Source organism: Lithobates pipiens, unplaced genomic scaffold (assembly GCF_037356315.1).
Source record: "Lithobates pipiens isolate NorthernLeopardFrog02 unplaced genomic scaffold, aLitPip1_a1.2 Scaffold_10, whole genome shotgun sequence".
NCBI classification, from domain to species: domain Eukaryota; kingdom Metazoa; phylum Chordata; class Amphibia; order Anura; family Ranidae; genus Lithobates; species Lithobates pipiens.
This window is the reverse complement of record NW_027507686.1, coordinates 141,684,925-141,698,422: the sequence shown is the minus strand read 5'-3', so window position 1 is coordinate 141,698,422 and position 13,498 is coordinate 141,684,925. Positions and strand designations below refer to the sequence as shown.

Here is a 13,498-nt window from a genome sequence, read left to right as displayed (position 1 = left end):
AGCTAACATCAGTTTATACAGATGGTACTGATCCAGTGTGAATATGTTCCTTATTATTCCTTGGGTTAAGTTCCGTGTCAGAGTTCTAGCCACAGGACATCTCGCAGCACAATGCGGACACCTCAGCAACGAGTAACAAGGGAATTTTAAGTGAATGTGAGAAGGTCCATGAGAAAATGTGTAGAGTGTGCCCAGGTCAAAACTGTATTGGTTTAGTAGACAACAAAAGTACTCTACTAGTGAGATTAGACATAGCAACACAAACAGCAGAAAAGAGGAATTTCTTATGCTCTTGGTACTCCTAAAACCAATCCCTTGCCTTACTCTCCAAACATTTGTTTTTTGGTGCAGACACCCAGAATGTTTGAACTGTGTAACACAGTAAACATGCCACAACAGTGAGGTCAGGGCTGGAAGGCAAAACAGCAGCGCGTATCCTTTTTTTTTTTTTTTGTACACGAGAATGCTTCGCCAGCTGTCGACATCACCGACCAGAAACATGGTTGGCTGTACGAAAGATTCTTTGGGCAAACCTCTTGAGGAAGGACATCCATTGGTTGCTTCTTTAGGGTAGACAGATGTTTGCCGCACCTAACCACATCAAAATACCTTAGTGTAGGCTTGATTTCACTTCAGATGAATGATACCAACTTTGCCAAAAATAATTTGGACTGCAGCTTGGGTTAACGAACAACACTAGAGTGGGTTTGTTCAGGTCTTTTTAGATAACGGGTTACCACAGATCTATGCTGGGGACCATGTATGTATGAAAGAGTATAGAGTGAAAGATTACTTGCATATAATGCACAGCTGCACAGATAGGGAAGAATGCTGCATATACAGTGAGTAGATTGGCACTGGGAAAGATAATTTCATACTCTCCTCGACATATAGCTAACATAAATGTAAGTCATTTGGCACTAGGAGGTGATTTACTAAAGCAAATGGGATAATCACTTTGCAAGGGAAGTTACACTTTGCTAGGGGATATACCTCAGATAGTGGTGAATTTGGTGAAATTTCACTTTGCAGTGCTTGCCCATTCATGTTCAAGGAAATAAATAAAACTTTACCTCATTCAAACTCTGAAGCTCAGGTATTTTTGGCTTTAGTTAATCCCTGGACGCCTAATTTTGCACACACACACAGGTAAACCCCAACTCATACTATATGGCACAATCGCTGAGCGTTTTTTCTTCAAGCCTTCATATTCTTTTTTTTCTCTAGAGCAGACTGTCCATATGGCATATATGATAATATAATTAAGATTATTATTATTTTTTTCCATAACAGTGCTAAAGTGGGCTTTGGATAGGGTTGTATGTCAACTTGCAGGCTAAGGAAATCTCAAGAAGATTGTGAAAATGAATATATCAGATTTGTAGAATCTGACTCACCTGTGTACTTTGGCCATATGTTTCAACACATTTTTGCTTTAATATAATGATCCAAAATATTTCCATGTGATCTGAATGCATAGGAGTCATATAACAAATGAGGAATGTGCTGTTGTATTTCCATTGAAGTACTACAGACTGTGAAATTGAGGTGAGACACTTGTGCACTGGCCTGATAATTTGATCAGTGTTGGTGCAATGTTATATTATTTGTACTGCATACTTTAAAATGTAACAAATTAGCAATATGATTTGACTTATTACATAGTTACACATAGTTACATAGTTGGTAAGGTTGAATAAAGACACCAGTCCATCCAGTTCAACCTGAGTGTCTACAATTGTCCCTATCCGTGTGCATTGCACACTCACATCAGTCCCTACCCTCTAGGAGCCCACAATCCAAGGTCCCCATATCATATCCTAGGGCCAATTTTTGACAGCCTACCAGCATGTCTTTGGAGTGTGGGAGGAAACCGGAGGAAACCCACGCAACCCTTTTTACTGCTAGGCAAGAGTGCTAACCTCTACACCACTGTGCCGCCCTTAATAACAATGATATTAATATTTAATAAGAGATTAGAGCATGAAGGTAACTTTCACTTTGCTTCGGGAATGAGGTGAAATCCAATCACGTGCAAGCTAAAATCCTGTTTTTTTGTTTTTTGTTTTTTTTATATTCGGTGCAAATGACTGAAATTTTTTGCAAATTAATTTTGTATCACTTTCACAAAGCTAATTGCAATGTGAGCATGCGCTATCTACTCCTTTAGTAAACTGGCCGCATTGTGTCATCACATCATTTTGCACTGTGGCATTACGCTGCAGGGATATTTGGATAAAACGGAACAAAATAAGATGCGATTGGGCTTTGTGTCGTGCAAGTCTAATGACGGCAGCTTACTAGTGACAATCCTGAGCATGCCTGCTTTCAACATTCCCAGTCATTAGTGGGCTGTACACTGGCACAATTAGAAAAGCAATTGATGCATCAGCTAAATACTTATTATTAATTACACTGCATGCCCATCAGGAGGTTGCTGTAATTGACACAGCCTGTAAAAATTATAAGAAATGCTGAATGCATCTGTGCTTTGTGACAGATTTCCATGGATCAAAAAATACAAAGGAGGCACGTTTATTAGTTTTCACTCCTAGTTTTATATTTTGTTTTCAGCTTGACATGGGCAGACAGAGGTCTATTTTATAGTATTCTATTATGCCACTTGGTATGCAGTATATTAACATTGTGGACAATATATTTTATTGAGCTATAGAACAAGACCGTATGTAAATGAATTCAATGCAGTAGCACATGCCAGCAGAATGCTTTTGAAAAATGAGTATTGTGTAGACAGTGCAGCAAGGTCAATGCTTCACTAACAGGCACTAAATTATGTGACTCAAAAAAATTATACAAATTCCTGCCTTTGACATCTCAAGACACCGCCCAGGTTTCACCTTCAGAATTCACATAATTGGCTCTGATTCGTGTCTCTGCCCCCTCCCTTCTAGACCTTTATGGAAATAAGTAGTTGTCTGTCAAGGATCAAATGCTTTTGCAGACAAAAGTAGGTAGTGAGAACATTACAGGATACTATCATCTCCCCATGATACTTGTGCACAAAGCTCTCTCTGTGCCTCTTTTGGCCTGACATAGTTTCAGCCTGACAGAATCCAGCAGGCCTGCTTGTTTTAAACAAGAGCACATCCTATTATTTTTTTGCGTAGCGAAGTGGAAAATGAATGCTTATTACTCTGCTATCCATTTTTTTCTTCTTTTAAACATAATCGTATCTTCATCAGTCAGTGCTAATGGATGACATTTAATTTTCTTTTTGGCTTTACAATGAAGGGTTAACTGAAGTCAGGAGAATAAATTAATTTAGTACTGAATTTGCAGAAATAAACACAATTGTGCAATGTTTGTGTGTCCAAATCAGATTTTCTGATCATGATGAAAAAAAATATATAAATTTCACTTTTTATTGGCATGGCACATGGCATCTAGAACATATCTGACACAACTAAAAAATTAAAAATGCTTTTATTGCCTTCCCTGTCAATTTATTAGATACAATTCATAATGTCATATATTGTAAATATAATCTGTGAATTCACATGGGCAGGGTTTTGCCACCTTTTCTAACTTCTTATACCGTTCTGTGTTTTCCTGTGCAACTTTATTCACACATCATTTGAAAAATTGTATGTAGTAGTATGTTCAATGTTACAACCTTCCCAGTATCTCTTACTTTGTACAATGCCACAGAAAATGATGGTGCTTTAATATATCTATATATATATATGCATTTGTGATTCTGTACCTAAATATAGTTATAAGTAAGTGCATTTGGCAACCAGTGATCAGTGCTGAAAGTTTGTTTTAAATATGAATCTCGTTAATTTCATGCTAAAGCAAATATGTAGACACCCATAATAAACTCTTGTGCCTTGCTCGTTCTCAGAAGCAGTCATCACATTATCTCTGACAGTGCCTTGTCACTGAAAGAAAATAAGGGATGTTAGGATGTCATAGGCACCTATGTGTTCATAAATAATTCAGTAGGTCTCCTTTGCGAAATGTGTGTCCAATGTGTGTCCATTCTCTTTTCTACACAAAGCTCTCTGAGAAGAGATAGATGACCCTTATTTAGAATTATGTTTTCTAAAATAACAGCTCTAAAAATGGCACATTCCAAATTTAGATTTTTTTTTTTTTTTTTTTTTAACAAGGTTAAAGCGAGAGTTGTATATTCATTAGGGATAATCTTTAGAATTCCGCAAATCGTCTGGAAGTCAAATGTTGCGCACATTATATATATATATATATATATATATATATATATATACATACATACATACATACATACATACATACATACATACATACATAAATACACATATTTTTTTGATGGGAGGTTAAAGCCACAATAAAAAAAGCTAAAGCCATCAACTTCATACATATTGAGCAATGGCACAAGTGTTTCATAGTATAGTTTGTGATCTGCTTTTTGCAGTACCATGCTATATTTGTCATAGACATTTAATAAAATGTCAAAACAGAATGTACAAACACAATTGAAAATGACAATAAGACGTTCCCTTATCCTCCTCCCATCCCCACATCACTAAGAATTTCCAAAATATTCAAAATATAGTCTTCAGGTATTAGAAATTGGTTAGCCTCAGGACTGTATGCGACTTACTACTTACAGTAAATAGGAGGCAAATTGAACAAACTCTGCATTTCTGTACCCCTTTTCCTCAGGGGTGCACAGCAGTCATTTTTTCTTGGCTCTGCTAATATGTCCTTTTTTCATCCTCCTACCCAAGGATGCATTAATTTTTTTTTAAATAGCCAGGTAGATTGTCCTACATACCTTCCCTTATAATCTGTCATAACATTGCTAGCTTTTTTACCCTCCTCCTCAAGGGTGCATAACAGCTATGTATTTTGGGCCTGCTAATGGGTTCTGTACCTCCTCAAGGGTGTAGAACAACCACTTACTTTTTCAGTGTTGGTCCTGTGTCCTTTTCTTCATCCTCCTCCACTAATCTTGCAAGATCTCCACCAACTGTGAGGAGTTGGTGACATTTTGCAGCTATCTGCAGGGATGGTCCACAGACCTCAACAACACTGTTGAGGGTTTAAAACAAGTCCAAAAATGGCTCCTGTGCCCAGCATCTTCATGTCAGTTTTGCCTAACACCCTGTTTATGCACCCTGTTTTTGGAGCCTTTACTACACCACAGCGTCAGGTAGTTACCTCCCTTTATTCTTGGCAGAATGCCAAAATATTTTTCACAAAAATCTATCCCTGCCCTCCAGCGTGTGGAATGCCAGGTGGTAGAAGAGGAATACATAGAGGAGGGTTGGTGCGCGGAAGTCGAGATAAGGTTGGAATGTTGGCGGTAATGGTGGTGAGGAAGAGAAGAGAAGTGTTGTGTTGGCAGTGAAAAGAAGGGTTGAGGTGCTAGCAATGCGGGGGAGGGGGACATTTGGCCTGGCTTCAGAGGAATGTTTAACTGCTTCCGATCCAAAGGTAAAACCCAAGGATTTACTTCTGTAAACCAAGAGGGAGCACAAAGTGCCTCATTCTGAAAGTGCATGGCAAGGAAGCACATTGACACATTTCATGATGGTCATTGGATCCGTCCCACTGGAGGCAAAGTTGAGGGGGGAAACCAAATGGTATAGGTTTGCCACCCTCCCAGAAGGTGGCTTTGGTTCTACACTTACTAAAATATTCAAAGCTGATATTGGTGTTCAACATGTCACTGAATACTTGTGTGCAACCATGGTATACTCCAATGTACAACCTTTATATTTTCACTACAATTTACTGTAATGTAGCATTATATTATATATTTTCGTTAAAACTGTATAATATAGCAGCAACTATCTCTCTTGCAAAGATGATTTTTTCCTGCCTATGCCAAGCCTCCAACATACAATGACTGTGCATATGACTGGCAATAAACATAGCACTATTTAGTAGTATAGCAGGAACTATGTAGCACAGTAAACATTCTGTGATCTCTCTCTAGCTACTGTCTCATCCAACACACATTCACAAAGGGCTCCTGGGAACCCTGATTTTTCTAGGGAGGTGGCTGGAAGCTTATCCCTAATATTTAACTACTACCAATTTTTATCAAACAGTGTTTTCTTGAAATGTGTGCATTACAACAAGGAGTTAAATATATTGTGTATCCTGAAATTAAATTTGCCCATGTAGCCCTAGCCCAAAGTATATACCAGATATTCGGGTATCTGTTGGATAATGACAAAGCCAACTCTTTTTATATATGTCTTTTTCCCCTTGATGCTTGATAAAGTTTATTTATATTGATATACTTTGCTTGGGACAGATTTCCAGAAAAGTGAATAGTGTTGAATGTTTGTGCTTTAGAGCAGAATTCTGCATTTCAGATACTAATCTACTGTGTCGCTAACAAGTGTGTATCATTTGAACCTTGCAGAGGAAGGAATCAATCACGAGTGCAAGCTGTGCAACCAGATGTTTGACTCTCCGGCAAAGCTTCTGTGTCACCTGATTGAACACAGCTTTGAAGGAATGGGAGGAACATTCAAATGCCCTGTTTGTTTTACAGGTAAGTTCACATTTTTATTGTGCTGGGCTTGATTCATAAATAATGGTTGGTGACCTGACTTTATTGGTAATTGGAACTGTATTCAGAATCATTTAATTAGCTACATGAATTGCTAAACAAATTAACTTTTATTGAGCAGGCACATGCATCAGTTTCTTTTCCAAATGTTAAACTTGCAAGCTTATTATCACCAGTACCTACTGCGTAATACTGTATCCCTGTTAACACTTTAAAGCCTGAATTTGGCTACACCTCTGTGACGAGACCCACTTTTGACTATATCATAAAAACATTTAATGTCTTGTTCTGTAATTGGTAATAATGCACATTTCTATCATTCTTTTATGCTATATTTGGAACATTTCCATCGAGGCATATGTATAGGTAGGTGTTGGAAATTAGAAATTAACTAAACAAGAGTTGTAGCTAACATTTTGCCACATAAGGAGCTATAACCCTTTTTGAAAAAACTACCAGGATATAGAGATTAGCTGTTCTTACATTTAGTATTTTAAATAACCCCAAATTTTCAAATAACAAGTTGCTTTATTTAATTTAGCTGGATTCTTAATTTTAAACACTTTTTTTAACCAGCCCAATTTTTACATTTCTGCTTTGGCCCATTTATTTGAAAATTGATTTGGCATTACTTAAAGGATACGTTGACCATCAGGAACATGTTACATGTTCTGCCTGTTTTCAGAAGGTCACTTTTGAGACATCCATGTTTGCTCAAATTTTTCCTCCATGTAAAAAAAACGAAGGGTGGAATTATGTAAGCAGACTTGCTTCCGCCAGTTTCTACACTCTTCTGGTCCACTTAGTAAACGTTGACTTGAACAAAAACATTTGTGTTCAGTCCAACAGACCAGAATGGACCCAAAGGTGGGTGGATATAGGTGGATGCAAATCCAATTACATCTGCCCACCCATAAGGATGTGTTGTTGTCCGCGTTGATCCCTGGAATCACAGATAAGAAAATGAGCAGGCAGACCACCCGTGCAAAAGGGGCCCTGTATGGGACATGTCTTCAAAATTTCAAATATTACGCCCAGTCATATTGCAGATTTTTCTGCTTATGATTGGTTAGCCTTTGAATTGCGATGCTGCATGCAGTTCAGCTGTGCAACATTACCTATATATATACAGCATAGGCCCATAAAAGACCTATAAAAGAAGTTTCAAGATCTGTACACAAAATGTATTGTTGCTAAATGATGTCTTTATGTAGCCTTAAAACTTCCTCTTCATTTCCACTGTTCCAAACTACAACACATATTGCTGTTTAAGAAATCAGTTCTGTTATCAGAAATGTTATTATGGACCCGATGTGCACTACAAAAATGTATCTACAGTCCAGCTCAATATGTTTAAAGGTTAGGTAATATGCTACATCCCTGTGAATCATGTGTGGGAATTTTCCCCCAGATAACAGTTTTAAAAGCGTGGTTGACCGCAGTCACCTCGTGTTAGATTAAAGCAAAAGGATGCAGTGTATAAAGCCATCTGTGGACATTTTATAATTTTTTTTTGTATTAACTGCTGTAGTACTAGTGAATAACCTTAGTTTTGAATTAAAATGGCCTCAGATATGTAAGGATGGTAAACCTTTTGAATAAGTTCTCTATTTAGCCCTTTCACACTGATGCAATTTCGTATGCATTCCAGAACACATGGAATTATATGACAAGTAAAATAACATGACTTTCTATGGTGGCTGTTCACCCACATGCAGTCCAAATGCAATGCATTTTTAAAAAGGATCTTGTGCATGTTTGGTGCGGTGTGATTTTCATCTCCTTAGAGTCTAACAGGTGCGTTGCCATTCCAGTGTGATTTCTAGCGGCCTATAGTGTCTTTCTGAGCTGATTTCCAGAGAGATGGAGAGAATCATAGCTGTATCCAAATCACATTGGAATTACATCTGAACCTGCATTAACTCACTGTGCACATTATCCTTAAAAATGGCACTAGAAACCTCTGTCAAATTGCATCACAAAAGTGTGAACCTAGACTTACTAACCCTCTTGTGAATTCTAAACATTCAGCACAGTGTCTAAGTGGCACCTCCTCTTAGCAGCACTAGTCACCCATTCAAATCCCAACCATGGCACTACCTGCACAGAGTTGACATGTTTTCCTTTTGCCTGTGTGAGTTTCCTCCGTGTACTCCAGTTTTGTTCCCACACTCCAAAGACTTGTTGGTAGGTTAATTGGATACTGTAAAAAATGGCCCTAGTATGTGTATGTATGAATGTGAGTAATGCCGCGTACACACGACCAGACTTTTCGACGGACTTGGTCCGGCGGACTAGAATCCGTCAGACAATTCTAACATGGTGACAAATACGATTCTCTGGTCTGATGAGACCAAAAACACTTCTCCAGAGTGCTCAGGACCTCAGACTGGGCCGAAGGTTTACCTTCCTACAAGACAATGACCTTAAGCACACAGCTTAATGGAGTGGCTTCACAACACCTCCGTGACTGTTCTTGAGTGGCCCAGCCAGAGCTCTGACTTAAACCTAATTGAGCATCTCTGGAGAGACCAAAATTGGCTGTCCGCCAACGTTTACCATCCAACCTGACAGAACTGGAGGGGATCTGCAAGGAGGAATGGTAGAGGATCCCCAAATCCAGGTGTGAAAAACTGCATCTTTCCCAAAAAGACTCATTAGATCAAAAGGGTGCTTCTACTAAATTCTGAGCATAGGGTCTGAATACTTAGGACCATGTGATATTTCAGTTTTTATTTTTTTAATAAATCTGCAAAAATTTCAACAATTCTGTGTTTTTCTGTCAAAATGGGGTGCTGTGTGTACATTAATGAGGAAAAAAATTAACTTAAATGATTTTAGCAATCGGCTGCAATATAACAGAGTGGAAAATTTAAGGGGGTCTGTATACTTTCCTTCTCCACTGTATGTAAAGTGCTGTGTAAATTGACGGCTCTATATAAGTACCTGTAATAAAGTATAGCCTAGTACACACTGTAGTTTTTTTTCCATTCAACCCAGCGGGCTGAACAAATAAACTGACATCTCAGCTTGGAGCCACTGTGCCAACAGTCTGATGTAAGTACAACAATCTCCCCTGCTGTTCAATTGTGTTCTGATAGGGGAATGCCCCCCCGCCCCCCGCCAAAACACTCCGGTCAGCACTCTCAGCCATTGGTTAAGAGAACACTCCGGTCAGCACTCTCAGCCATTGGTTAACCACTTTCAGACCGGACCATTTTGCTGGTAAATGACCAGAGGTCTTTTTACACTTTGGCACTGCGCTGCTTTAACTGGTAATTGCGCGGTCATGCAATGTTGTACCCAAACAAAATTTGCGTCCTTTTCTTCCCACAAATAGAGCTTTCTTTTGATGGTATTTGATTGCCTCTGCGATTTTTATTTTTTGCGATATAAACGTAAAAAGACCGCAAATTTTGAAAAAAAATGATATTTTCTACTTTTTGTTATTAGAAAAATCCAATAAACTCAATTTTAGTCATACATTTAGGACAAAATGTATTCAGCCACATGTCTTTGGTAAAAAAAAAGTCAATAATTGTATATTTATTGGTTTGCGCAAAAGTTGTCACATCTACAAACTAAGGTACGTTTTCTGGAATTTACGCAGCTTTTAGTTTACGACTGCCTATCTCATTTCTTGAGGTGCTAAAATGACAGGGCAGTACAAAACCCCCCCAAATGACCCCATTTTGGAAAGTAGACCCCCTAAGGAAATTGATAAGAGGCATGTTGAGCCCATTGAATATTTTATTTTTTTGCCTCAAGCGATTGAATAATGACAAAAAAAAAATTTTTTTTTTTTTTTTACACAAAGTTGTCACTAAATGATATATTGCTCACACATGCTATGGGCGTATGTGAAATGACACCCCAAAATAAATTCTGCTGCTTCTCCTGAGTACGGGGATACCACATATGTGGGACTTTTTGGGAGCCTAGCCGCGTACAGGGCCCCGAAAACCAAGCACCGCCTTCAGGCTTTCTAAGGGCGTAAATTTTTGATTTCACGCCTCACTACCTATTACAGTTTTGAAGGCCATAAAATGCCAAGATGGCACAAAACCCCCACAAATGACCCCATTTTAGAAAGTAGACACCCCAAGCTATTTGCTGAGAGGCATGTTGAGTCCATGGAATATTTTATATTTTGCCACAAGTTGCGGGAAAATTACAAACTTTTTTTTTTTTTTTTTTTTTTTCACAAAGTTGTCACTAAATGATATATTGCTCATGCATGCCATGGGCATATGTGAAATGACACCCCAAAATAAATTCTGCTGCTTCTCCTGAGTACGGGGATACCACATATGTGGGACTTTTTGGGAGCCTAGCCGCGTACGGGGCCCCGAAAACCAAGCACCGCCTTCAGGCTTTCTAAGGGCGTAATTTTTTGAGTTCACTTCTCACTACCTATTACAGTTTTGAAGGCCATAAAATGCCAAGATGGCACAAAACCCCCACAAATGACCCCATTTTAGAAAGTAGACACCCCAAGCTATTTGCTGAGAGGCATGTTGAGTCCATGGAATATTTTATATTTTGCCACAAGTTGCGGGAAAATTACAAACTTTTTTTTTTTTCACAAAGTTGTCACTAAATGATATATTGCTCACGCATGCCATGGGCATATGTGAAATGACACCCCAAAATAAATTCTGCTGCTTCTCCTGAGTACGGGGATACCACATATGTGGGACTTTTTGGGAGCCTAGCCGCGTACGGGGCCCCAAAAACCAAGCACCGCCTTCAGGCTTTCTAAGGGCGTTACAGTTTTGAAGGCCATAAAATGCCAAGATGGCACAAACCCCCCCCCCCAAATGACCCCATTTTAGAAAGTAGACACCCCTAAATTTAGGGGTACACTAGTGAGACTAGGTAATAAATGGCGGGTGCCCTGAAACTATAAAAAAATAACTAACCAACCAGCGTCACCTGTAACAGTTATATGGTGATCACTGGTGAAAGGGTTAACTAGGGGGCAATCAGGGGGCTTTATGCGGTAGTATATGGGGGTCCCTGGCGCTATAAAAAGCTGCGGCGAACCTAAATACCTACCTGCCTAACTAGCGTCACCTGTGACACTAATACAGCGATCAGAAAAACGATCGCTTATTAGGCTGGGTTCACACTGGAGCGATGCGGGAACGCCACGAATGCGCGGCGGGTTCCCGCATCGCATGCCTCCCGGCGGCAGTTCACACTGCCCTATGCGAACTGCTGGGAGTGTCAGTGAAATGTTAATGACACCCCCAGATCAGTTCGCATATCGCAGTGCGATCTGCAAACTTGGATCGCATGGTGTGAACACCCATGCGATCCGATTCTGCTGCGGACCAAAAAAAGGGTCCCGTGCGAGTTTGCGGCGGGTGCGGCGGGTGCGACACGAATTCAGCCATACTATCTGTATAGCTGAACTCGAATCGCACAGAGATCGGATGTGATTTGCACTGCAGTGCGGTGCGAATCACATCCGTTCTCATAAACCGCTGCAATGTGAACCCAGCCTTAGTGACACTGGCGACGGGGGGTGATCACGGGGTTAAACCTTTATTGGGGGGGTTAGGGGGGTACCTTAGAACTAAAGGGGGCTAACCCTAACTGCCCTAACAGTTATTAGTCACAAATGACACCTGCCGGGTGATCAGGGGGTTAAACCTTTATTAGGTAATAAATGGCGGGTGCCCTGAAACTATAAAAAAATAACTAACCAACCAGCGTCACCTGTAACAGTTATATGGTGATCACTGGTGAAAGGGTTAACTAGGGGGCAATCAGGGGGCTTTATGCGGTAGTATATGGGGGTCCCTAGCGCTATAAAAAGCTGCGGCGAACCTAAATACCTACCTGCCTAACTAGCGTCACCTGTGACACTAATACGGCGATCAGAAAAATGATCGCTTATTAGGCTGGGTTCACACTGGAGCGATGCGGAAACGCCGCGAATCCGCGGCGGGTTCCCGCATCGCATGCCTCCCGGCGGCAGTTCACACTGCCCTATGCGAACTGCTGGGAGTGTCAGTGAAATGTTACTGACACCCCCAGATCAGTTCGCATATCGCAGTGCGATCTGCAAACTCGGATCGCATGGTGTGAACACCCATGCGATCCGATTCTGCTGCGGGCCAAAAAAAGGGTCCCGTGCGAATTTGCGGCGGGTGCGGCGGGTGTGGCGGGTGCGGCGGGTGCGGCGAATGGCTGAACTCGAATCGCACAGAGATCGGATGTGATTTGCACTGCAGTGCGGTGCGAATCACATTCGTTCTCATAAACCGCTGCAATGTGAACCCAGCCTTAGTGACACTGGCGACGGGGGGTGATCACGGGGTTAAACCTTTATTGGGGGGGTTAGGGGGGTACATTAGAACTAAAGGGGGCTAACCCTAACTGCCCTAACAGTTATTACAGTCACAAATGACACCAATGCAAAAAAAAAAAAAAAAAAAAAAATGACATTGGTGTCACTGTGACTGGGGGGCAGGGGTAATTGGGGGGGTGATCGGGGGGTAAAGGGGGGGTGTGAGTGTGCCTGGCATGTTCTACTGTGTGTGGGATGTGTTGGTGCAACTCACTGATCCGCTCTCCTCCGTGTCGGAACGAAAAATACCGACACGGAGGAGAGAATACATCACTTCCTCTCCTGTGTTTACATTACAGGAGAGGAAGTGATGTCACCGGGGATTTCCATTCGTCGGGAGCGATCGCGAGGGGGTGGCCATGAATGAATGGCCGTCCCCTCGTCCGGGATCGCTCCCGAACGAAAACCGACCGCCGCAGGCACCGGGCGGGGGCCCGATCGGGCCCCCGACCCGCGGGAGGCAAATCACGTACATGTACGTGCTTATGCCTGCCCGTGCCATTCTGCCGACGTACATCGGCGTGAGGCGGTCGGCAAGTGGTTAAGAGGGGTGATTGGGAGCCGGTCAGCTTCTGTCAGACTGGCTGCAGTACACACGGCTGAATGTT

At 41.0% G+C, this 13,498-nt stretch overlaps 1 protein-coding gene across 3 annotated transcripts in view; it reads left to right on the top strand.

Moving 5' to 3' along the window:
* ZNF423 (zinc finger protein 423) overlaps window positions 1-13,498 on the top strand; it is a 368,232-nt gene that overhangs the window by 314,574 nt on the left and 40,160 nt on the right. For all 3 annotated transcript variants that reach the window (XM_077458278.1, XM_077458270.1, XM_077458286.1), the window contains exon 6: window positions 6,383-6,514. In XM_077458278.1, the coding sequence (XP_077314404.1) occupies window positions 6,383-6,514 (132 nt within the window). The remainder of the gene's footprint in view (window positions 1-6,382; window positions 6,515-13,498) is intronic.